The 24,120-nt window shown below is 42.4% G+C and overlaps 1 protein-coding gene and 1 long non-coding RNA gene across 2 annotated transcripts in view; one reads left to right on the top strand and one right to left on the bottom strand.

The window, feature by feature from the left end:
- The window catches only part of LOC146355015 (uncharacterized), a 54,073-nt gene extending 38,560 nt beyond the window's left edge, over positions 1-15,513 (top strand). Inside the window, exon 2 of the long non-coding RNA XR_014788564.1 lies at positions 11,194-15,513. This is a non-coding gene — a long non-coding RNA (uncharacterized LOC146355015). The remainder of the gene's footprint in view (positions 1-11,193) is intronic.
- EIF4E3 (eukaryotic translation initiation factor 4E family member 3) overlaps positions 14,167-24,120 on the bottom strand; it is a 25,889-nt gene continuing 15,935 nt past the window's right edge. The window contains exons 4-7 of the mRNA XM_084840414.1: positions 20,525-20,585; positions 18,775-18,841; positions 15,926-16,081; positions 14,167-15,829 (exon numbers count right to left, since the gene is read on the bottom strand). Of these exons, the coding sequence (XP_084696540.1) occupies positions 15,783-15,829; positions 15,926-16,081; positions 18,775-18,841; positions 20,525-20,585 (331 nt within the window). The 3' untranslated portion in view covers positions 14,167-15,782. The remainder of the gene's footprint in view (positions 15,830-15,925; positions 16,082-18,774; positions 18,842-20,524; positions 20,586-24,120) is intronic.

Below are 24,120 nucleotides of genomic sequence, written 5' to 3'. Positions count from 1 at the left end.
GAATGTACTTTTGAAGTACAATTTCAAAGTACAATTTCAAAGTACAATTTGAGACCAGTATATATCCATACATTACAGAGGGAATTAATGAATTCATTCAATGCACCCAGCCCCACAAATAGACACATGCCCTAAAGGAGACCCAGAGAAATACCAGCAAAGATTGCCCGTGTAGCAATCTTGTTAAACTCTCCAAACATTTTAAAGAATCTGAACCCAGAAGGAACAAAAAATCCAGTACAGACATATTCTGCCCTTCCCCCTCCCCTCAATCTCCATTTTAAAATGGGAATAATAGCATTTTTGACATTGGAAGTATGCAAGGGGCTTGCAGTTCCCCATTTTTTGAACTTTATGGTAATGCCGGTGAAGCTGGTTACGGCTGTGGTCTGCTCACTTTGCAGCCTCCTCTGACAGAAGCTGCTTGCAAGCGCAATTTAAGTCAATGCCAGTAAGTCATTCGAGGACTGTGAAGTTATTCTAGCCTGCACGTTTTGGAAACGGCAGGTTTTGAATGGCTCCCAGCTGAACGAGAACAGGCTTAACACAAAGACGTGTTTAAACAAATCGGAATTAATAGGAAGTTGCAAGGCACGGGCATCAGTAATGTACTTGATGTGCGCGGACGCTCAGTTCTTGCCAGGCCGGATTCAGATGTGGACTCGCTGCTGGCGATTTCCCATGCGGCCAAGGAGCAGAATCATCACAATCCAATACTATCACAGTAGCTGGGCTTGGCAATGATTTCTCAGATACAATCTGGCCTAGTTCTCACTGAGATAGTAAATGTCTGTCCAGGTCAACCTATTTCAAACTGCAGCTCATGAGGTCGAATGCTCCTCCACAAACAGTTCCTCCTGCACATGGAAAACTTGAGTATCAGGGAAATAACAACACTACAACCCTTCTCCCTCACAATGAATTATCTGGGTGGGATCCAGAATTGTTGCTCTACCCACTGAAGGACACCACAGGTGGAACATGACTTCTACTCCTTTTCCATTGCAGCCCCACCACCACCACCACATACCCTCCAAATCTCCTTCACAGGATTGGGCAACCTTCTGGAGAACATCTAGAGGGAGCACAGTGGGCTGCGGGAGGCGGGGAGAGGACGAAGTTCTGTTCCACCAGCGGTATCCTTCCGCGGGTGGAAGTACAATACTTCTGTAAAGCCAGGGCCAGATTCTTTCGATCTGCTTTCCATACCTCCACAATAGACTATTTCATCTGTTCCTTAATTCTGCATTTGATCAGGCCTAATCTCTTTCCATCCCCAAGGGGGGGGTCTCCTGTTGTCACTTTGTTCTTTAGCTCCCCTATACCCAAAGTTTCCTCCCAGGCCTCCAAGCTGTTTTTTGGCTGTCTCCCCACCCCCATGCAGCCCTGCCTCTACATCATGCTCCACCTGTTTTATTATTAATAACTAGCAAATAGACCCAGCTTTCCACAGGTTAGAATAGCCCTTTGTTGGATACAGCGAAGACTTCAAGCAAAGTTATGCAGCTGTCAGAGCTGGACACATTGTTCCTGTCCCATCTGAGTGAAGCCAGGGCCACTGGCACCCTAAGCACAGCCACTGTCATGATGCACCCCTACGGACCTCTAAGGGGAGGGGGTCTGTCTGCTCCATTCCCCCAAGGGGGAGGATTTCACAGCTGTATAACTCTGTCCTTCAGAACACTTCCCGCAGCTTCATATTGTGTTGATTGCCAAGCTATGCGCAGGTTGGGGAAATCTGCCACGCAGTGAATGAAGATAGTGCTGCAGCTCTCCAACATACAGACACATTCAAATTAATTAATGCATTTAAAAAACAAAAGAACTCTGAGGTGCGCACCCCTAGGATCCCCTTTGTACACAGTGGAGGCTGGACACTTCTATTTCGGTGGGGCTGTGAATCCATTCTGAGTTTCAGTCACAACCAGCCAGAACTCTAAAGGATCTATCCAAGGCGCTGAACCCTATCCCCCAAACAGGTTCAGCACCTTGGATAGCTCCTTCAGAGTTCTGGCTGGTTCTGACTGAAACCTTGAATGAATTTACAGCCCCACCAAAATCAGATACACCACCCTCCACTGTTCGCACATATGCTAAGTTTCAGGTGTCTAAGTTTCATACTCTTGGTGCTGTGGTGCTGACACTCAAGCTCTATGCAGGCATTTATGTGTTCATGTGTAGGGCTAAATGTGAACGAGGACATGGGCATGCACATAAGCCCCGTCTCCAGCATCCCCATGCGCCCGTTACACAGTTAGATCTGGAGGTCTAAAGAGGGCTGTGTAAGCACGTTCAGCTTTATGCATTTTCAGAGTTCTCATGATCGTGAACTTGGCCTTATCAGGGTTTCTGGTCATGGAAACTCTGTAAGCATGCTCATCTGAATGTGCTTACACAAGCTCTCTTTAGACCTTTGTGCTCAATGCACAAAGGTCTAACTGGGTGCCAGGCATGTGGGGACACTGACGGTGGGGCTCACATGTGCACCCACACTTTAGCCCTACACAGACATCCTTTTTTTATAGTTATAGATTATTTTTTATAGTGAGCCATTGTTGTACATAGTCCTTTACAGAGCAACACACAGCAATAAAGACAGATCCCTGTTCTGATAGGTTTAATGTCTACATTTCAAGAAGAGCGAAGGCAACATATAAATGGAAGGGAATGGAGCCAAGGGTAGCAAAGGATCAATGTGTGAAGAAAAGGGCAGCTCTATGTATATTGGCTTGGTTTCAGCTGGTGAGGAGGGGCACTGCAACCAAAGCCAGTCCTATGGTGGTTAAATTGGAACCCAGTCCTTGCTGTATGCCATATTTGTAAGCATAGTAAATGGAATGGGCTCTACAAGAACAAGTTCTTAGCTTGTCCAATATCTGTTATAATAAGTTAACAAAAAAGAACTGCAGTGAGCTGTAAGTCAAAAGAATCTGATAGGCTTATTACACAAAATCATGATGCTATAATAAACCCATTACTCCTATCCTAAATTACCATCCAGTCCTAGTTTTCCTCTATAGGCTTTTGTTAAAACGGGTTCTATGCTACTTGAGGTGTGATGGATGGTTCATGTGTTGGTCTTTGCCTTCAGCCTGCCTTGACTTGCTGATTTATGGAGTTTTATTGACAGCAGCTCTAGCAGAAACCATTTCGCCTACCCTCTCCATCAGAGATAACGTGTCATAGACATTGATACAGAAAGCAGACAGTTCGGAGGGGTTGATAGAGGAAATTAGGCATCAGTAAACCATGAAATACCACTGACTGGCTTGTCTGTGACAGAACAGCTTAGGGGGGGCTGCAGTGTCATTCTACAAGAAGAATACAGATCACTGCTCACTTGAGAGATGTAAGAGCATTTCCTCCTCTTAACTATCATTTTGGAAGATTAACATATTTTTGTCGGTCATGAATACCCTGCCTCTCTGTCCATGTAGCAGGCGCAAGTCGCTGGCAGCTATGAATGAGTTGCACAATCAACAATGGTGCATGGAGACATGCCAGATCCAAACAGTACCACATAGGTTTCTTCCTAGAGCAAGGGTGGGCAACTTGTGGCCCTCCAGATGGTTTGGCCTACAACTCCCATTGGCCCTAGCCAGCATAGCCAATGGTGAGAGATTATGGGAGTTGTAAACCAAAACATCTGGAGGGCCACAAGTTGCCCAGCCCTGTTCTAGAGGTGCTGCCAGATTTATGCTAAAGCACCAAACCAGGGGAAGATGTGAAGATGCTGTGTAGAAAAGGCCTTGCTGATCTATGTAAGACATTGACTAGGTAAAGAAAGGAGAGAAAGTGTATTTATTCTATATAGTACAGTACAGAACAGAACAGAATAGAATAATCATGAATTTATTCTTAGTATAGATCCTTATGTAGCCACAATGGTACCATTCACATACAAGAGATGGTATCTGCAGGCTTGGGGGAATCCTGATGTTTGCAGAAACATCCCACCCACCCCCCTACACACACACAAAAGAAATAGGGGGGAAATTGTAAGGGGGCAACCCAAAACAACCCAATGAGAACTAAGCATACTCAGTGTCCCTAGAATGCTGGCTGACTGTTGGGAGATGAAAAATGGAAAACCCAGGTGGGAGTGGGGGAAAGGAATGGAAAATCCTGGAAATATAGGATTCTGACAATGCTCCTCAATTTGCTGGCCATCAGTTAAATAAACTGATTTTCAACAGGTCACATCAAGTCCAAATTATTGCAATAAAATGGTGTTGTGCACAGTGTGGTCAGGTTAGTGAAAAATCCATCACTTCAGAGTTTATTAAATTTATATCCTAGCTTTCTGCCAAAAATGGCACTCAAGGCAGTGAACAAAAATAAAATACAGGTTAAAAACACGATCTTAATTAAAACAACACAAAAATGAATCAGTAAAAAACACAGTTAAAAACACAACAATAACATAAATACACAGCACCCTGGCAATGTTGAACTTTAGGACATCATAGTTGGTGCACAGAAAGTCTCTGTCTAAAATACTGGTCAACAGGAAACTTAGAACTTAGCTTCTAAATGTAATAAACATGGCACAGAAAGAGGAAAGGAAGTTACATGTATATAAAAGACAGGACATGGCTAGCTGGCACCCTAAACAGGGGCACTCTACACTGCAACATTTTGTTGCTGTTCCATTAGTTTGATACAATGTACAATTCTGGTCCAAAGGGTTTGGACTACTACAGCTCAGACAAGCATCTTAGTATCTCTCCAGCAGGTTATACTTGCCAGACCCCACTTGGAGAAACAGATGAGAAAGTTTTCTTCCACTAAACTCTGATTAATTAAACTAGCGAGTCGCTCAATTAAACTGGATTTATTGCAAGTATAGAGAACTGTCTGCTGTAAGACAGACTAGTAACTGTTCTTAAAGGGAAGGTTTGATATCCATAGCACCTTCCATTTCAGACAAATGACTTGCACTCTTTTCAGATATTGCATATAACCTGAAAAACAAGTACTAAATAATAAAGCAACACATAATAAAATATCCATATCCTAATATTTGATTATCCTGTGGAGCTCCTAACAGTTGTGCTGAACAGTGTAGCTCTATCTCATTTTCTCTCTGCCTTAGATGACCCCGGTTGGTGGATGTGTACAGTGCTCAGAATTCCTCTCCTGATGCTTTTCTGGTATTTTTCTCTGTCTCTCCTGTATTCTGCCTTTCCCCATTTGCCTCCATTTCTGGAATCTGTTCAAGACATCTTCTGCTGTACTGCAAAATAAAATAATCAGGTCTTATAACTTCATAAGAAGAGCCATGCTAGATCAGACCAAGGGTCCAGCATTCTGTTCACACAGTGGCCAACCAGCTGCACACAGAAAACCCACAAGGACATGACTGCAAAAGCACCCTCCCACCCATGTTCCCCAGCAACTGGTGCACATAAGCTTACTGCATCTGGTACTGGAGGACTACTAGCCATATATGAATGAGCCCACTATTTGTGCTCTCTGTCCAAAGCATATGCCATCATGTATGCACACTTTTAGCCTTGTGATACGTTCCATGGGGTTTTCTTGGCAAGAATACTGGAGTGGGTTGCCATTTCCTTCTCCAGTGGACCACATTTTGTCAGAACTCTCTGCCATGACCTGTCCATCTTGGGTGGCCCTGCACGGCATAGCTTATAGCTTCACTGAGTTACGCAAGCCCCTTCGCCACAACAAGGCAGTGATCCATGAAGGTGAAAAGAAAATCCGATGCTGTAAAGAACAATATTGTTTAGGAACCTGGAATGTCAGATCAATGAATCAAGGTAAGCTGGAGGTGGTCAAACATGAGATGGCAAGATTGAACATCGACATCTTGGGAATCAGCGAACTAAAATGGACAGGCATGGGCGAATTTAATTCAGGTGACCATCATATCTACTATTGTGGGCAAGAATCCCTTAGAAGAAATGGAGTAGCACTCATAGTCAACAAAAGGGTGGGAAAAGCAGTACTGGGGTACAATCTTAAAAATGATAGAATGATCTCAGTACGAATCCAAGGCAAACCACTCAACATCACAGTAATTCAAGTCTATGCCTCAACCACTGATGCCAAAGAAGTTGAGGTTGATCGGTTCTATGAAGACCTCCAACACCTTCTAGAACTAACACCAAAAAAAGATGTCCTCTTCATCATAGGGGACTGGAATGCTAAAGTAGGAAGTCAAGAAATCACCGGGATAACAGGCAGGCATGGCCTTGGTGTACAAAATGAAGCAGGACAAAAGCTAATAGAGTTTTGCCAAGAGAACATGCTGATCATAGCAAACACTCTTTTCCAACAGCACAAGAGACGAACCTACACACGGACATCACCAGATGGTCAATATCGAAATCAGATTGATTACATACTTCGCAGGCAAAGATGGAGAAGCTCCATACAGTCAGTAAAAACAAGACCTGGAGCTGACTGTGGCTCAGATCATGAGCTGCTTCTTGCAAAATTTCGGCTGAAATTGAAGAACGTAGGGAAAACCACTAAACCATTCAGGTATGACCTCAATCATATCCCTGATGAATATACAGTGGAGGTGAGGAATAGATTTCAGGGATTAGACCTGATAGACAGAGTGCCTGAGGAACTATGGACGGAGGTCCGTAACATTGTTCAGGAGGCAGCAACGAAATCCATCCCAAAGAAAAAGAAATGCAAGAAAGCCAAGTGGCTGTCTGATGAGGCTTTACAAGTAGCTGAGGAAAGAAGGGAAGCGAAAAGCAAGGGAGAAAGGGGACGATATATCCAACTGAATGCAGAGTTCCAGAGAATAGCAAGGAGAGACAAGAAGGCCTTCTTAAATGAACAATGCAAGGAAATCGAGGAAAACAACAGACTGGGAAAGACTAGAGATCTCTTCAAGAAAATTGGAGATCTCAAGGGAACGTTTTGTGCAAAGACGGGCATGATAAAGGACAAAGAAGGCAGGGACCTCACAGAAGCAGATGAGATTAAGAAGAGGTGGAAAGAATACACAGAAGAACTATACAGGAAAGATCTTAATGTCCTTGATAGCCATGATAGTAAGGTCCTTGATAGCCATGATAGTGCAGTCACTGAACTTGAGCTGGACATCCTCGAGAGTGAAGTCAAGTGGGCCTTAGGAAGCATTACTAACAACAAAGCTAGCGGAGATGACAGTATTCCAGCTGAGCTATTTAAAATCCTAAAAGATGATGCTGTTAAAGTGCTGCATTCAATATGCCAACAAATTTGGAACACTCAGCAATGGCCGCAAGACTGGAAAAGGTCAGTTTACGTTCCAATTCCAAAGAAGGGCAACGCCAAAGAGTGTTCAAACTACCGCACAATTGCGCTCATTTCACATGCCAGCAAGGTGATGCTCAAAATCCTACAAGCTAGGCTTCAGCAGTATGCGAACCGAGAACTACCGGAAGTACAAGCTGGGTTTCGAAGAGGCAGAGGAACTAGAGATCAAATCGCCAACATTCGCTGCATCATGGAGAAAGCAAGAGAATTCCAGAAAAACGTCTATTTCTGCTTCATTGACTACGCTAAAGCCTTTGATTGTGTGGATCGCAACAAACTGTGGCAAATTCTTAAAGAGATGGGAGTACCAGACCACCTTACCTGTCTCCTGAGAAACCTGTATGAGGGTCAAGAAGCAACAGTAAGAACCAGACATGGAACAACCGAGTGGTTCAAAATTGGGAAAGGAGTACAACAAGGCTGCATATTGTCACCCTGCTTATTTAACTTATATGCAGAGTACATCATGAGAAATGCTGGGTTGGATGAATGAGAGGTCGGAATTAAGATTGCCGGGAGAATTATCAACAACCTCCGATATGCAGATGATACCACCCTAATGGCAGAAAGCGAAGAGGATCTCAAGAGCCTCTTGTTGAAGGTGAAAGAGGAGAGTGCAAAAGCTGGTTTGAAACTTAACATTAAAAAAACGAAGATCATGGCATCTGGCCCTATCACTTCCTGGCATATAGAAGGGGAAGAAATGGAAGCAGTGACAGATTTTACTTTCTTGGGCTCCAAGATCACCGCAGACGGTGACTGTAGCCATGAAATTAAAAGACGCTTGCTCCTTGGGAGGAAAGCTATGGCAAACCTAGAGAGCATAGTAACAAGCAGAGACATCACCTTGCCAACCAAGGTCCGTCTAATCAAAGCTATGGTTTTCCCAGTAGTAATGTATGGCTGTGAGAGCTGGACTATAAGGAAGGCTGAGCGCCGAAGAATTGATGCTTTTGAACTGTGGTGCTGGAGAAGACTCTTACGAGTCCCCTGGACTGCAAGGAGGTCAAATCAGTCAGTCCTAAAGGAAATCAACCCTGACTGCTCATTGGAAGGACAGATACTGAAGCTGAAGCTCCAATATTTTGGCCACCTAATGCGAAGAGAAAACTCTCTGGAAAAGACCCTGATGCTGGGAAAGACTGAAGGCAAAAGGAGAAGGGGACGACAGAGGATGAGATGGCTAGATAGCATCACCGATGCAATGAATATGAACTTGAGCACGCTCCAGGAGAGTGTGCAGGACAGGAAGGCCTGGCGTGCTATGGTCCATGGGGTCACGAAGAGTCGGACACGACTGAACGACTGAACAACGACAACAATGCACACTTTATTATTAGACTTCAGCAGCTTGTCTTCTTCCTGTCATAATACAGCTTTAGCTTACTTTTGTCCTGTCTTTTATATACATGTAACTTCCTTTCCTCTTTCTGTGCCATGTTTATTACATTTAGAAGCTAAGTTCTAAGTTTCCTGTTGACCAGTATTTTAGACAGAGACTTTCTGTGCACCAACTATGATGCCCTAAAGTTCAACATTGCCAGGGTGCTGTGTTTTATGTTATTGTTGTGTTTTTAATTGTGTTTTTTACTGATTCGTTTTTGTGTTGTTTTAATTAAGATCGTGTTTTTAACCTGTATTTTATTTTTGTTCACTGCCTTGAGTGCCATTTTTGGCAGAAAGCTAGGATATAAATTTAATAAACTCTGAAATGATGGATTTTTCACTAACCTGACCACACTGTGCACAAATTATTGCAATAATTTGGACTTGATGTGACCTGTTGAAAATCAGTTTATTTAACTGATGACCAGCAAATTGAGGAGCATTGTCAGACATTAACAGGTACGGTTAGCCAGAGCTTGAAAATATGAATTTCAAGAGCATGATATTGATAATATGCTAGACTATCAGATTTTCTAACTTGGATAATGAGAATAATAATTGAAGACCAATGTGTAGTTTGTTTCAGAGTACATAGAGATGTTAGCATCCACTTTGTACCATGCCTCTAATTTATCATGGACTTTTATGTTGCCTCGGCTGGTATTTTTGGCATATTGTTTTTTTGTAACCATCTGTTCAATATGTAGATGCATCTGAGACTAATATAGTACATCTCTGGCTCGCCTTTTACATTTTTCAATGCTCAGATGCCTCTTGTGTATTCCTGGAAGCATAACCTTTCACAGATCTAGGTGATGCATCTAACGCTGGGAAATATTTAGCATCAACCATGCCACAAAAATATTATTTCCTGGTGCGAACCTTTTAATATATTTGTTTCATCTGTAATATTAGAAGATGTTAATGCTACTATTATGTGGTTGTTTTATCACTCTTCTACCAATTCTGAATTTTATGTGCAGCTTTCTGTTTTACTGCTATTCCTTTTAGTCACACTTTTTTGTAAGCTGCCTAGAAATTTTGGATGCAAAGGCAAAATATACATTTTAAATACATACATACATACTGATTTTATTCCAAGTACAAGGTAACTGTCCAGCCTAGCCTTCTCCTAGGTCTTCTGTCTAGAACTGAAAACAGCTCATTGTTCTAAATTGATCTTAATGGGATAGCTTATTTTTCCATTAAATGGTAATCTTATATTAATCATGAAATGGCCAGACGGGTGGGTGGGGAGGTTGCATAGCCCTTACCACAACCTGCAAACAGGGAGGAAATTGATTGTTCACAGAGCTGCACAGGGACATACCTTATTCGAGGTCAAACTATTGCTCCATCTAGCCCAGTCTGGTCTACTCTGATCAGCAGCCATTGTCCAGGGTCTCAGGTATCACCTGCTACTTGGAGATGCCAGGAACCGAATCTCGAGAAACGCTGCACTAGCAACCACTTGCAGACATTAGAGGTGGAGATTGTGGTGTTGGTGGAGATTTTGGGTTGGATCCAGATTTAAGCTGAATCAACTGCGCTGGTGGACATTGATTTCCCATCCCCTCCTTTGCAGGGCAGCCCCTCCACCCCCTTAAAAATGCTACACAGAGGGCAGGTTCACACCATAATTTTCAGCCATGGTGGTTTAAATAAGCCACTATAGTTTGCAGCACATGCCAGGCACCCAAGGGTGCCCCTTCCATAACCCAACCCCCATTCGTAGGCTGTCATGTCATCCTAAACTAGTGAGGGTGGGTTGTTGGTGTGGCTAATAAACCACCCAGAACCTATGGGCTGCTTTAAGTTTGTGAGTGGTTTGTTAACCACTAACAACCCAGACTTGTCAGGTTCAGACGACATGACAGCCTACAAGTGGGGATTATGGGATGGGTGCCCACAAACCATGGTGGCTTATTTTACTCACTGTGGCTGATAATGATAGGGTGAACCAGGGCAGAGTCAGTAAATCCTGTTGAATGGGGTGAGCTGTGGCATGGGGAGGGAGGGAAGGATCCCCAAAATTGGGCAGAGGGACCTTCCACACGTGGAGCTTTTCCTTTTGAGGAAGCTCCCTTCCTCTCTTTGAAGGCAAATCCTGGATCCAACCCCATGAGTTTTGATTAAGAATTGTATTTTGGGCCTGTACATCCATCAGAATGACTGTTTCATAGTATTATTGAAGCCAAAAGTTTTTGAATTCTCTCTTCTTAAGCCTGGCAGGGTTTAAGTAGAGTGCTCTTTATTTGGTTTAGGAATAGCCTTTACACACACTAAATACTCCCCACATTGGCGTGCTGCATATTTTAAGTGTGTTTCAAGTAGTATGGGATTTTTTTGGACAGAATTTCATTCTTCATTAACTCGTCAAATTAGGAAATTAGGAGATCTGTCAGATTTAAGCGTAGTTAAGATGGATGATGATTTTTAGATCAAAATTTTGGATATCCCTCAACTGACTCTTTTATCTAATTTCTCTCTTCTTTCTTCCCTCCCTCCCCCCCTCCCTTCCTTCAGCATCCTAAGAGAAATCATTACAAGGGGAAGATGAACTGTTCCACACTCAAAACTGCTCATTATACTTTTTTATTATTATTAAAGAAAAAAGAATAAATTTGACATTTAGGTACATGTGAAAATGTTTATACAAGTAATTCACGATGTCAGTTATTGTGTCTCTTTCTTGCATTCAGAGTTATTTGCATTAGAACAAGTCTGCTCTCCCCCGCTGCCGCCCACCTGCCTTGTTCATAGCTCTTCAAGTTGATCCCATGGCAGGAGGAACACAACCCACACAGGCGGTTCTCTTCTGTGCATCTTCCAGTTGGCAGAAATGGTGCACTGATACGGCCCTTGGGAAGCTGCTGCTCCTTTGTACCCACCATGTATGAAGACAATGTTTAATTAATTGGCGGTGATAGAAATGTGTGATCTCTTTGGAGTTTTCCTTTGAAGAATATGTAAGACATGGAATTCAGGAGATGAGTGAAGGTGAACTCGGGAGTTGTAATGGATACAGGCCCTTGATGTACTGTCTCTCAAACAGCGAGTTCCTCTCTTCTAATATTCCCTCCCAGGTTGCTTCTGTCCCTTTTAACAGATAAATCCTCTTTGCCAAGGCAGTGGTGCTTCAGATCCAAAGTAACAGCCTTAGTGCAGTGGGACAATTAATTTCTCCTTAGCAGTCAGCCTTTCTTGAGCCAGATGTTTTAAAAAGGTAATATAAAATATGTACAGAATTATCAATTGCTGTTACTGGAAGTGAGCTTGAAGAACACTTTCTAGGCATAGTATTTCTGAACATGTTAAACTATTCTTTAAGTAAACGAACATTCTAGTTAAAATGTTAATGGTTACTTTTATGCTAGATCACGTGGGCTCAAATAGGCACATTTACTAGGTACATGATGCAGAAACAGAAGTCATGCTTATTAAGAACTAAGGGCTAAACTACGTTACATTAAAGACTTTATGGTTACAGTTTGGTAGAGTCTGATTTCTACTGGGGCCACTGCACAGGGAGGGGAGTTTAGATCCATCTTCCACAACCTGGTGCCATCCAGATGTGTTGGGTTGTAACTCCCATCATTCCTAGCTATTCACTGGCCATGCTGGCTGGGAATGGTGGAAGCTGTAGTCCCACACATCTCAAGGGTACCAGAGGATCTAGTAAGGTGGATCTAGATGGACCAGCCACTACAGTAGTCTGTAACTGGCACTGTGGTAAATAGGATAAGATTGGACTACTAGTAGTAAAGGAATCAGACCGGCACACACACTATACTAGCATTACATCACCTCTAATATCTCTTGTAAGGGGTTTGAGTATTCCTAGGGTACCACGTGTGGCAGTGTTATTACTAGTGTTTTGCCCATTCCTTTAACTACGTTCAAGGAATCATATATTGCCATTGCATCTGTGTCAAATGAATTTGTGCCACTACCGTGAGAATCTTTATCTTGCTGATGTGAAAGGCTGAAGTATCAAGTGTCAATTCACAGCCAGGATATAATGCCAGAGCGTCTAATTAGATTCTAACTGGGGTGGTGTTACCTCCTGACTGTAAGTTCTGTTACAAGAATACTGAGGGTTCTCAACAAAATGAGAAAAAGAGAGCTATTCAAACTGTAAAATATCTAATCTCAGACCAGGGGGCAGGACCGGGATTTCATGTCAGAACAGGAAAAGTCAAATACTTTAAAAAATGAAAAGACAGAGAGAGAGAGAGAGAGAGAGAGAGAGAATGAATATATACTAGACATTTGGGTGGAAGGGGGAAGCCCGAGATTATGAGAAATTTGGCATTTCCCCCACCTCAGAATTCTAACATATTCAAATATTTCTTCAGATGAACTGCGTGCAACAGAATTCTGTGTAATTACTGCTGTAGAAGCCTCTTTAATTGGACTGCCCCAGAGGACAGCCTTTCATCCTTATTAAGAGGAATTCACAATTAAAAGGCATTGTGTTAACTATAACGTTGCTCTCTGGGGAGCTATAGACAGCCCTTTTCTGTTACAGAAAAGACCCATCTCATTGGGAAGACGTACTAACAGGGGCAAACCTCTTTTTATGCCCATGCCAAGAGCAGCAGCAGCAGCAGCAAATGGCGTAAAATACAGTGATCATAGGAGCTAAAGTACTGTGGAGTATCGGCACAAGAAGCAGAATTATTGAGCACATCAACGCCACAACTCCAAGCCATATTTAAAGTTAAACCCCATCTATCCTGTTACAGGCACCTCTATTCCACACTTCCATGGTGTCAGACTGATCAGAAAAATGGAATTGGGTGCTATACCAATAGCTCACTCCAAATGATCTCATCCATTTTTGGGGGGCATGTATAACAAAATACCCCAGTGATATTGTACAGCACAGATGCCAGGAGGCAGAGAAACAATTCTGAACAAATCTTCTGGATCTTAATCAGAGAAGTACGAACCAAGGAGCAGGTTGGGCTCTATTCAGCAGGAGGGGACCCCTGGAAGTGATTGACACCATCACCTGGGTCATTTCCACTGCGGTTCTCTCAAAGCCAAAAAGGTGAGGTTGTGTCCACCACCACACAGCATATCCATGGTGCTAAATGATATGATTTTGGTGTATGCTGTCTATATGCCTGGGGCATTATGGGCAGCAAACTTTATTTTATTTAAATTCCACAACAACCCAGTAAATAAAAGCTAGAGAATAATAATGATATGCCCAAGACTATCCTGTGATCTTCATGTCTCTTCCGTATTTCATTCCACCATACTATCCATTTTCCCAATGGGACAAAAACAATTTATGGTCCTTTTTGCAGTTTTATTGATGGCCTCTCCAGCCCCAATTCAGTAAACGTTTCTAGACATGCTCATTGAAAGAAATGCAGATATATGATAAATGTTTACTGTTGTATAAAAATGGATGTCAGGATTGGGAGAACAAGTTTCACAAGATGGCTGAGCGCCATAATAAAATACAGTTACTTGAACAAGAACATATGGGTTTATAAAACTTTTAATAATGCTCATTAAATGCACAAGTTTAATTCATAAATACAGATGAACTAGTACAAAAATTAAAAAGGGGAAATTGATTTATTTATAAACGCATTGAATTCCAATGGCCACTTGTAAGATTAAATGGGCTGATATCAGTGCAGTCAGAACAATTTCCAAAATACTAATACTAATCCAGTAATTCTGCCTGGATTAGCACACCCCTCTAGCAAGGAACTAAATAAATCTTTGGTACTGTAATAAAACATACCGAAACCTCCAATAAATTAGTATGGGGAGGAAATCACACAAACTAAATATTGAAAACTTTCACATTCATGCTTCAATGTATAATTGACTTCGCTCTACATTGAAAAATGTACTTAAGGCGCCATCATAACTTGCAACTACATATAATTGTATGGGTTATGTCTACAGTAAAATTACTCTGCATTTGATATTGACCTTAATCAGTGAAGAACACATCTGATATGATCACAGTGACTGTGCTGGGGAGGAAAGTTGTTTTATAAAAAGTGTGCTAAAAGTAAACTTCTCAAGTTCCCATTTTAAGTGAGACCATACAGGATTTTAAAGGGATTTTTTGTTTGTTTTTAAATAGAGTTTATACAAAACAAAATTAGTCACCCCAGAATAAAAGTTGTATGGTTTCCTATTGAAAGATGATTATGTTTTCTAAATACATGTTTTAAAACGGCCAACAAACAAACACTGATTAATGATCAACTGCTCTAAACCTGGTGATGGCCTTTGCACCACAATTAACACAATTGTAGCATCTCAAGTGCTGTTATGATCACAAAAATCACAGTGGAGACATAATCAGAAACAGTGAATCTTCTTGAGCACTGCACAGCTTGGAACCTGCTTCTACCCCTCCCGTGAGATGTGAGCCATCATTAAGTGTGAACTAGCCCAATGTTTGTTGAAGGGCTCATATATCCAAAATTCAAAAATCAGTCAAAAGAAAAAAACATATTCTCAATGTACAGGCCCTGTTCAGTGATTGATTAAAAAATACAGTATGGGCATTATCAGTGCATAAGCAGAGGACACTTAGAAGCAATCCAGGCAGCACCGGTGCTGTGCAAGCACCAATTTCAATGGAGCTTGAGCAGGTTTCCCGTTATTGGATTTTCCCCACTGTATATTGGAACAGTGCAAATTTCAGTCTCTCTGGGTACAGATCTGTGAGTAGTTCTTAACGTGATAGGAATGTCTCAAAGCAAATACAAAAAAACATGGTTCACAAAGCTATTGTTTTTCTAGGTACAGCAAGTCTAGAAAAAAAAAAGCAGCATATCATTCCTGTGCATATTTGCAGTTAAACTAGGTAATAGTAAACTACTTAACCATTAAGTCTTCTACCTTAAAAAGAAAAGAATACTAAAAGAAAAGTGACTTTTGTGTTGTTAAGTCAAAAGAAACATCACAATCAGCAACTGAGGCAGCAATTCTCCTTGCTTTTAGTACCAGCAGCTCAAGTGGAATAAAAATCTCTAAAATAAAGAAGGGGTTGTGATGCTTTTGCAAATCTTTTGTCCATCTTCTTATTTTGAGGGTCTCAAAAAAAATTACAACTTAGGAGTTCAGTATTGTTAATGTCTCCTACGTCCACCTTCAAAAGCATGATGCTCTTTGTGAGCTGAAAGACAAGATACCGCAAAAGTATTAAATATATTTTTTAAATGAAACCACTGGACACTATGCGCTACTTACGCTGCAGGCAGAGACCACTTACGTTTATAAAAAACTGCTTTAAAAGATGTCTGGGGCAGAAGTTCATAGATCTTTTCTAAAACTGTAGCTTCACTTGCTAATGATGCATTTACATTCCAAACTTGAACAACATCTTCCCGGTCACGAACACTAACGCTAACTCCTATTACTTCATCACCTGTCAAGAGGAAGCAGTATTTAAAACAACAACAACAACAACAACAACAACATACCTTCAAGTTACTAGAATCAATTAAGGGCACAATCCTTTGGAGACAGACATCAGCCTCCGAACTCAGAGGCTAATGCCCGTCCAATACAGGGTGGACAGAGCACGGCCACCCTGCATTTTTGGCTAGTTGTGCGATTTCGGCTGTCTAGCCAGGGTGCAGTGGGAGGGGGGAGGCTGCGCGGCACACAGCAAGCCTCATAAAGAGGCTTCCACAGTCTCCTCCGCTCCCCTGGGACTGCCCCCTTTTCACCTTCTCCACACTTCGTTTGCAAGAACAGAGAAGCAGCCGGCACGGAGAGAACCACACCAGCTATGAGGGGGCAGGCAAAGGAGTGCAGTTTCTGAGAACTGAGCTAAGAGCCCTGCCTCTGAGCTCGGTTCCCAGAAACCAAAAAATCCTGTGGTCCTCTATACATTGTCTAGTGGATGTAGGATTGCTCTCCCCACTGCTTAACTTATCTCAGTGATCCACTAGTGAAAAGGGGTCAGTGTGCTTTTCCTAGAATGGAAAGCATATCTAAGTAACAGCTGGATTCTATATTTGCGAAATTGAGGATCCAACATTTTCCTCATTCTGGTTCCCAGTCACCCTAGAGGCATCTCTCGGTTTAGCCTGTAACCATAACATGACCTAGAAAGCCTAATCTGAAGGTCTGCAGACCCCCTCCTCCCCAGTACGCACCATCATGCACGTGCCGGTCACGTGCTGGAGGGATTAGCATAATTACCTTCACCTGTGCCGCTTCCCATGTTGCATGAACCTGACCAGGGTGGCTCGTTGCCATAGTTAACAGGCTGCCTCGGAACTCTCCAACAGCCCAATAAACCACGGTGGCTTATCAACTACCCTGCAGTCATGTGAATCAGGTCACTGACTTCACCATCAAATCAGGGTATTGTTCCCTTCCCCATTCCACCCACTCTGCCAAACCTGCTTTTTAAAACATCTTGACTGAAGAAATCTTACACATTTCTGGATTTTGGAATGTTTAACAGCGTGTTTTTGTAGAATCAATACAGAATTCTTTCCCCGCAAAATCAAAACACAAACAAAAACAGAAAATCATGCCTAATGTGCATGCTGAAAAGGAACTTGATGCTCCTTTACATTTAATTGATACAAACTCTAGTTCAATCTTGCTGTCAACAAATATAATCTTGTTTCATGAATAGTTGAGATCTTAATTGAGATCTTAGAAATATGTTGTTCAGTTCGTGCTTTTGGCTGTAGGTTCATTTGTGGTAAGTTTGTCTGAAGCATGGTGGTCTGAGAGAACAAACTATTGCTCTTAACTATTTGGCCGGAAAAGGTTTTCATCAAAGTATCTTTGGACAGCCCAATCGCTACCTATATATGGATGGGTATATAATGGCACAATGATTAGATTGTGGACTGTTTAGAGATGCCACAAAGTCACAAGTAATAAAATTGAACATTGCTGATATTATTAATACTATTATTATTATTATTAATTATAGTGGCATATGAAATTCACAACTTTGTACTCTATTTGTATTTGTAAATTGATAGATAGGACGGCTGTTCTCAGAATAAGACCAGGCATAGCTAAAGAGATGCTGACAAAACCGGCATTATTAGTTAACGGTGACCTGGTCCGCACATAGTGAGAAGCCACTGTGGGGAAATTTCCTTGCAGGGCTTTTTGTTACAGCAGTGGCTGCCATTCTGAATATTTGAGCCTCAGCGGGAGCACACCATAGGCTGTTGTTACATGTGAACCTGGCAAGGGTGGGCTGTTGGGTTGTGGGTGGCTTGTCAAGCACCCCATGGGTTCTGGGTGGTCTATCAAGCACCCTAACAACCCACCCTTGCCAGATTCACATGTAATGACAAGCTATGGCATGCACGCACGCACGCACGCGCACACACACACACACACACACACACACACCTACCTTGCCGGGGGCTTGAATATTAAACATGGCAGTCACCACCATAACAAGAAGGAAATTCCCCCACCGTGGCTTCTCATTACGTGCGACCCTGCCCACTGTGTTTAAAGCTGAAAGGGCTGACATGTCTAGGGTTCTTGTTGCCAAAGCATGTCCCAGGTCTCCCTTTGGGGCAAAGCCAGGGGGATTAGTTTTTCTGAAGTGCTAGTGCCCTCTGTTTGGCTTGGCCATGGAGAAATGCCCCCTTTCAAATCAGTATGCAACACAGCAACAGGGTGGAAATTGACCCTGTCTACTATATAGTGCTGGCAGCCAATGTACAGGCAGCCAATGTGGTAACTTTCTTTCTTGAAGGTTTCTTTTCTTCCTCTTCATGGCAGTTTTGTTTCCACTCTGTGTCCTGAAAGCCCAAAGTGAGTGCTGCTAACAAGCATATCAAAAGTAGCATGGCTAGTTTAGACTTTTAAATGCTTCTCTTGGGAAATACTTCTCTGGACCTCTTGCAGAGGTCCCTAGGACAGCACCTGAGATCCCTGTGCTTAGCATCTGAACCAGGCAAAGGGACAATCTGCTTTGGTATAAGGTGCCAGCTAGGGGAATTGGCATCTAGATTTGCCAGTTTAATGGACAATGGTAAGCTCTCTTTATGTTGCACCTATTTTATATTTAAATTTGAGCAAAACATGCTTAAAAAAGGAATCAAATGATAAAAAGCATTTCCTTACCTCCTGCACAGTGGTCTGCAAACTGTTCCCCAATGGTAGCTAGCAATAACTCTTTCCAAACTGCAGACTACCAAAAACAAGAAAATTAAGACGCTGATTTGGTTACAAATATCACATTTGCAGTTTGTGATAGCCACCATGTTACTCTAACTGTGGATTTTAATATAACTTCATGTTCTTATCTGCAGTGACAATATCTACCCAGTTGTTTGATTTTAACTTGAAGACATCCAATATTCATTAAAATATGCCTCAATGTAGCAGAAGAACATCCTCTGCATTTGTTACATTGTCTTCCAAAATTCGCCTTCTCAAGAACAGCCTATGAAGATCCATTCTTACTATTCACATATATCAGGGGTGCAAAACCCTAATCCAATGTCAGCTGGGGAGCCAGGAGCCACACATACGTGTGCGCTCCCCCCCCCCACAACCCACTGACATCTAGGGATCATTGGGGAGTAGAATTAAAAGCCGCTCCCATCCATGAGTGACGACTACTGAGACTGCTCATTCTCCACCACTACTCGCAGTGGGAAAACAGTGATCTTGGAAGCCAGGGAATGGCATGAGTGGGGTCCTGCTGGCCAAGGGATGCAGGTTATGCACCCCTTATGTATATGATTACCGTTCAGTTTCAAAAAAGAATGAGATCCTGTTCTGAAAACTAAACGGATTTTTATATTAAGTGAGCTGGGCCCAGGATACTCAAGAGATTGCCTCCACCCCATGTTCTACCACAACAGCCAAGATCAACAAGCATCCTCTTAAGCAGCCTTGTAAATAAGCCCCAAAAGATTACCAGCTTGCAGAATTCTTTATTAGCCTTCTGAGGGCTGGCAGACAGACCAAGAGCTGTTTTTTATGCTGGTAGAACAGAAAAGTGATTAAGGGCGCAATTGTATGGCCACTCAACAGCATCTAGACAGCCATAGGATTGGTCAGTTTTCAGGAACCGACCTAAGAGCCAGGGCTCCAAGGTCAGTTCCTGGAGAACCGCCTCCCCAGCGCATAAGCAGCACAGATCATCCCCACCTCCACATTTGGAAGAGCAGCACGGAACGGGGGGAGAGGGGGCATTCCTGGGGGCGGGGAGGGGACAGTGGAAGCCTCTTTACAAGGCTTCCAATGCACCATCCAGCCTCTCCCCCACCCCACCCTGAACTGCTCCAGCTAGACAGCTGAAATTCGCTGTCTAGCCAGTAATGCAGGGCGGCCAGAGCGCGGAGGAGAAGCCCCCTCTGTGCTCCACCCACCCTGCATTAGATAGGTGGTCACCTCCGAGTTCGGCGGCGGCTGATTATCTGCACAGGATTGCTCCCTCCGACGCACACGCTGCTGCTGAATGCTGTTCAAGGCAAGACACTAAGGGTAAAATCCAATGGTGTCTGTCCATTGGAACAGACACTGTTGGAGGAACAGATTCCCCCTCTTGCTTGCAGCTTCCCACAGATTTGTAGTGTGGGGTGCATAGGGAGGAAAGGAAGGGGAAGCCCTGTTGCGTAAGCAGACCTCGCTCTATATATCTTGAGCTATCCATGACAAAAGACACATTTCTTGAGCCTTCTCTCTCTCCCTCTCTCTCTCACACACACACACACACACACACACTACTTCACAATTACACAACTAGAAGTTCAGAGTGGTGAGCCTTCCTACAACAACATTAAATACATTGTGTACACACATACACACACACCCATATCATTATTAAAGTAGACTTGACTATACAGCGTTAAGCACAACATACCGTACTGTCTTTCGGGACCTTCATTTTCCACACACCTCCTTTGGCATTGCTTTCCTCTTCCCTGATTTGTGAGGAAAACAAAAGATTCAGCTGTGCATGCTGACAATATTTAAATGACTGCAGGGCTAGGATTCTATACCCTAGAACCGAATTTATGTATTAGATGCTGCTCAGCTGACAAATGCTCTCACGGTGATGTACAATCATAAAGCCCCAAAGCAATAAGATATTGTTGTGATCTTTTTTTGATCTTCTCATTTAATGATCAAAAATAAAAGCAACTTCCTAGTTCGTCAACACTGAAGTGTGTGGCAACACTTCAGAAATCTCAGAAGCCAGAATAGGACCAAGTAGGCTTTCTAGTAGCCAACAGGCTGGTTTCAGTGGCCTATAGAATTCCTCATCTCTTCCCCAGACAAGAAGAATAAACTGGGCAAATACAAAAATGTTTACTCATTCTATATGCTTTACAGAAGTTGCAGAATTTGAGTTACTGCTGAACTGCCTAACTGTTGAGTATGCACAGTGCTGCATGAAATGTCCCTCAGCATAAAAATGCAAACGTATTTGTGCAATTTGGTATCTCCAGAGTTCAAGTCCAGTATCCAATTCTGGGCAAAAAGGTTCACGCTTCAGCAGAAGTACAGGGTGGGATTTTGGACAGACTTCCATTTCTCAACCTGGTGAGAGGAGACATCGCAGGGTTCAGATAAAAGCTTGGTATTGCCCAGGGACAGAACATTTGTTAGAACAGTTGGGAGGAGGGCAGGATGAAATTGTAAACTTTAGATTTGTTTTACCAGCTTTACACCTGCTCTCTTTTCATAACGAGAAATACAGAAAGAGAGGGGAGAGACAGGTCTATCAAATTGTTAGGAGAACTTGGAAGATGGCTTGTCCCCCACCCCCAAATGACCAGAGGTTCGTATTTAAATAGCTATCAATTGTTAAAACATGTGCCAGAAGAGCCTAAGATATCATATCATGGCCCCACACTTCACCAAGATTCCGTGTGAAGAGATTTCCCACCCTTACTATGCAGGAAACACACACGTGGATAAACAGATAGGCACCGTGAATCTGCATGTGCACTCTACTTGATGAAGTTATTTACCTTTACTTGTGGACCTTTATTTCTGCCTATTTTCCTTAAAAGATCTATTCTCCTTACTTACAAAGTTTATCTCCTAGTATCTGTCAAAAAGACAAAAATTTAACACAGATTTCTAAAAAAGCTGTGAAGTGCAGAATTCATGAAAGGGAGGGATTATAGTAGATGTCCAACCCTCTGATCAATACCTAAATAGTATCACCTTTTTCTGAGTGTCTCTCAAAAAATAAGTATGACCATCATTACCAATATAAAGTCTGGCATAGACATGTAACTGTATACTAATTGTTCATTATAATTAGGTATAATATGCACATTTAATTATTTTTATTCTGAAGATTTTTCTTTACTCCAAACATTTAAATCTCCAGATCTTGGCCAAACAAGTGAGATTAGTACATATCAGTCACACACTCCAATTGAAGAGCTAAGATCTATACAAAGTCAATACTATGATGTAAGTAACCCTACTTCAAAAGGTACGCAGCTATTTGATAATACAGGTATACATTCTATTACCACAGCTGATTTTGTAAAGTAAAAGATTTCCTGACATCATCAAAGCAAGAATCTGAAGCAGAAGTTCAGAAATAGGTACCACCATGCACAAATATTGAAAGACTTAAGATGCAGTTCTATGGTACATGGAAAGGCATCCCAGGGGTCATATACTTGAATCTTCTTCTCCGTGGAAGGAGAGAAAAGCCAGCACTCAGTAGGGGAGATACAACCATGGAATCCCCTCCCAACTGTAACAGCCAGTTAGTCTCTAACTAAGGGGGAGGGGAGGCATGCCAGGGGTGCATTGGCGGGGCTGGAAGAATCTAAAACTGGCATAGATTTCCTTCCATTAGTTTCAATGGGAAAGAATTCATTTAAAAAACATGATGGGGAGGAAAATGGATATACAGATCCATTATTCTCTCACTTCCGCCCTGCCAGCATGAGCCTACCAGGGCTTTGGATGAGGCAGTTCATTGCTTTTGGATCTCTGTTCTGCACCTGATAGGATTATTCTGTTAAGGAATTCTATGCTTTGTTGTATGTTCTCTGCATGAAAGTTGCCAAAGCATTGAGCACATCAGGAAACATTGGCCGGGTTCAGGCAACCAGTGGGGGAAACAACGCAGCATCAGTTGTTTCCCCCACCCGCACACATACCAGTTGCGTGACTGGGATTACCCTAACTACCCGTGATGCATCTCAGGTTGCTGTGTCGTCCGAACCAAGTGTGCAGCGTGGCTGTAGTAACTTTCTACCCACCATACAACCCCCTTCTGCAATCCATGGGGTGTAGAGTAGGTGAAAGGTAACTATGGCTGTGCTGCACGCCAGGTTTGGACGACATGGCAACCTGAGATGCAGAACGGTTAATTAGGGTAATCCCAGTTGCACAACTAAACAGGCTGACGAAACAACCAACGCTGTGTTATTTCCCCCACTGATCGTCTGAACCCAGCCATTATCTTAAAAATGACAGATGAAGAAAACTCAGTTATCATAGAACTAAAACCAATGCAAGTCCTCACACACTAATATTAACCACAGTCTAAATATTAACCATATGAGGTGTTTAAGGAGAAAGTCAGGACTATTATCAAAATAATTCAATAAATAACAGCTGTGACATTAGTACTACCAATATTTCTTGTAAAAAGGTGAGTGCAGAATTTTTTATCAAGGAGATTTTGCCTGAACCTTCTTCATTTGCCTTTGACACCATCCTATCACAATTGCATATAAGGAAAAAGGTAACAAATCCCTGCAAACAGACTCAAGCTCATTGAGAAGTGGCAAAACCCACTTACCCAAACAGTTCACCTTAATCTTGGTCTCCAAATGGGGTGGGCCTAAATCAGGGATTGCTCACTTTTAGGGTGATACCAGGCTTAAAACTATATAGTGGCCAGAACTCTGGTGCAGCCCCCAAATCAAAAATGTCTTGTACCTGCATGCTTGGTGGAGTAATTACTAATATTTCCCAATCAACTAGGAGCTATTTTGTACAAGACTGTAACTTAAGCAGTACGTGCCTTTGAGAAAATAAGAACATATAAGGACAGTGTGTTTTTATTATTCATTATTCATTCATATAAAATAATTAATGAATGCAATTTACAATATTTATCTTGTTTTTCTCATTAGACACTTGTCATGAAAACATTTTAGTGCACCTGAGGTTAAGGGGAATACAGTGAATTTGTGACGGGCACATACTTAAAGTAGCAAGCATTTCCCAAAATGACCATGTTACTAATATACCATCTCAAAAAGACTGAATTTCTCACAGGGGGTGTTTGGACAATTGGGGGGGGGGGGGAGAAGCCATCCTGACTTCTCCCCCTGCCTCCACATGCACACCTGTTTACATAATTATCTGTGCTACAGCGTGGTTTGGCGTGTCATCCAAACCCAGCATGTGGCAAGGTGGGGGTGCCTTTGTACCCACCCTGCAACTCCTATTGCAAGTCGTGTGTTGTAAGGT

The sequence above is a fragment of the Heloderma suspectum genome, chromosome 2 (assembly GCF_057233095.1).
Source record: "Heloderma suspectum isolate Gila_16-S chromosome 2, 16-S_ref, whole genome shotgun sequence".
NCBI classification, from domain to species: Eukaryota; Metazoa; Chordata; class Lepidosauria; order Squamata; family Helodermatidae; genus Heloderma; species Heloderma suspectum.
This window is presented reverse-complemented; position numbering and strand designations above follow the sequence as displayed.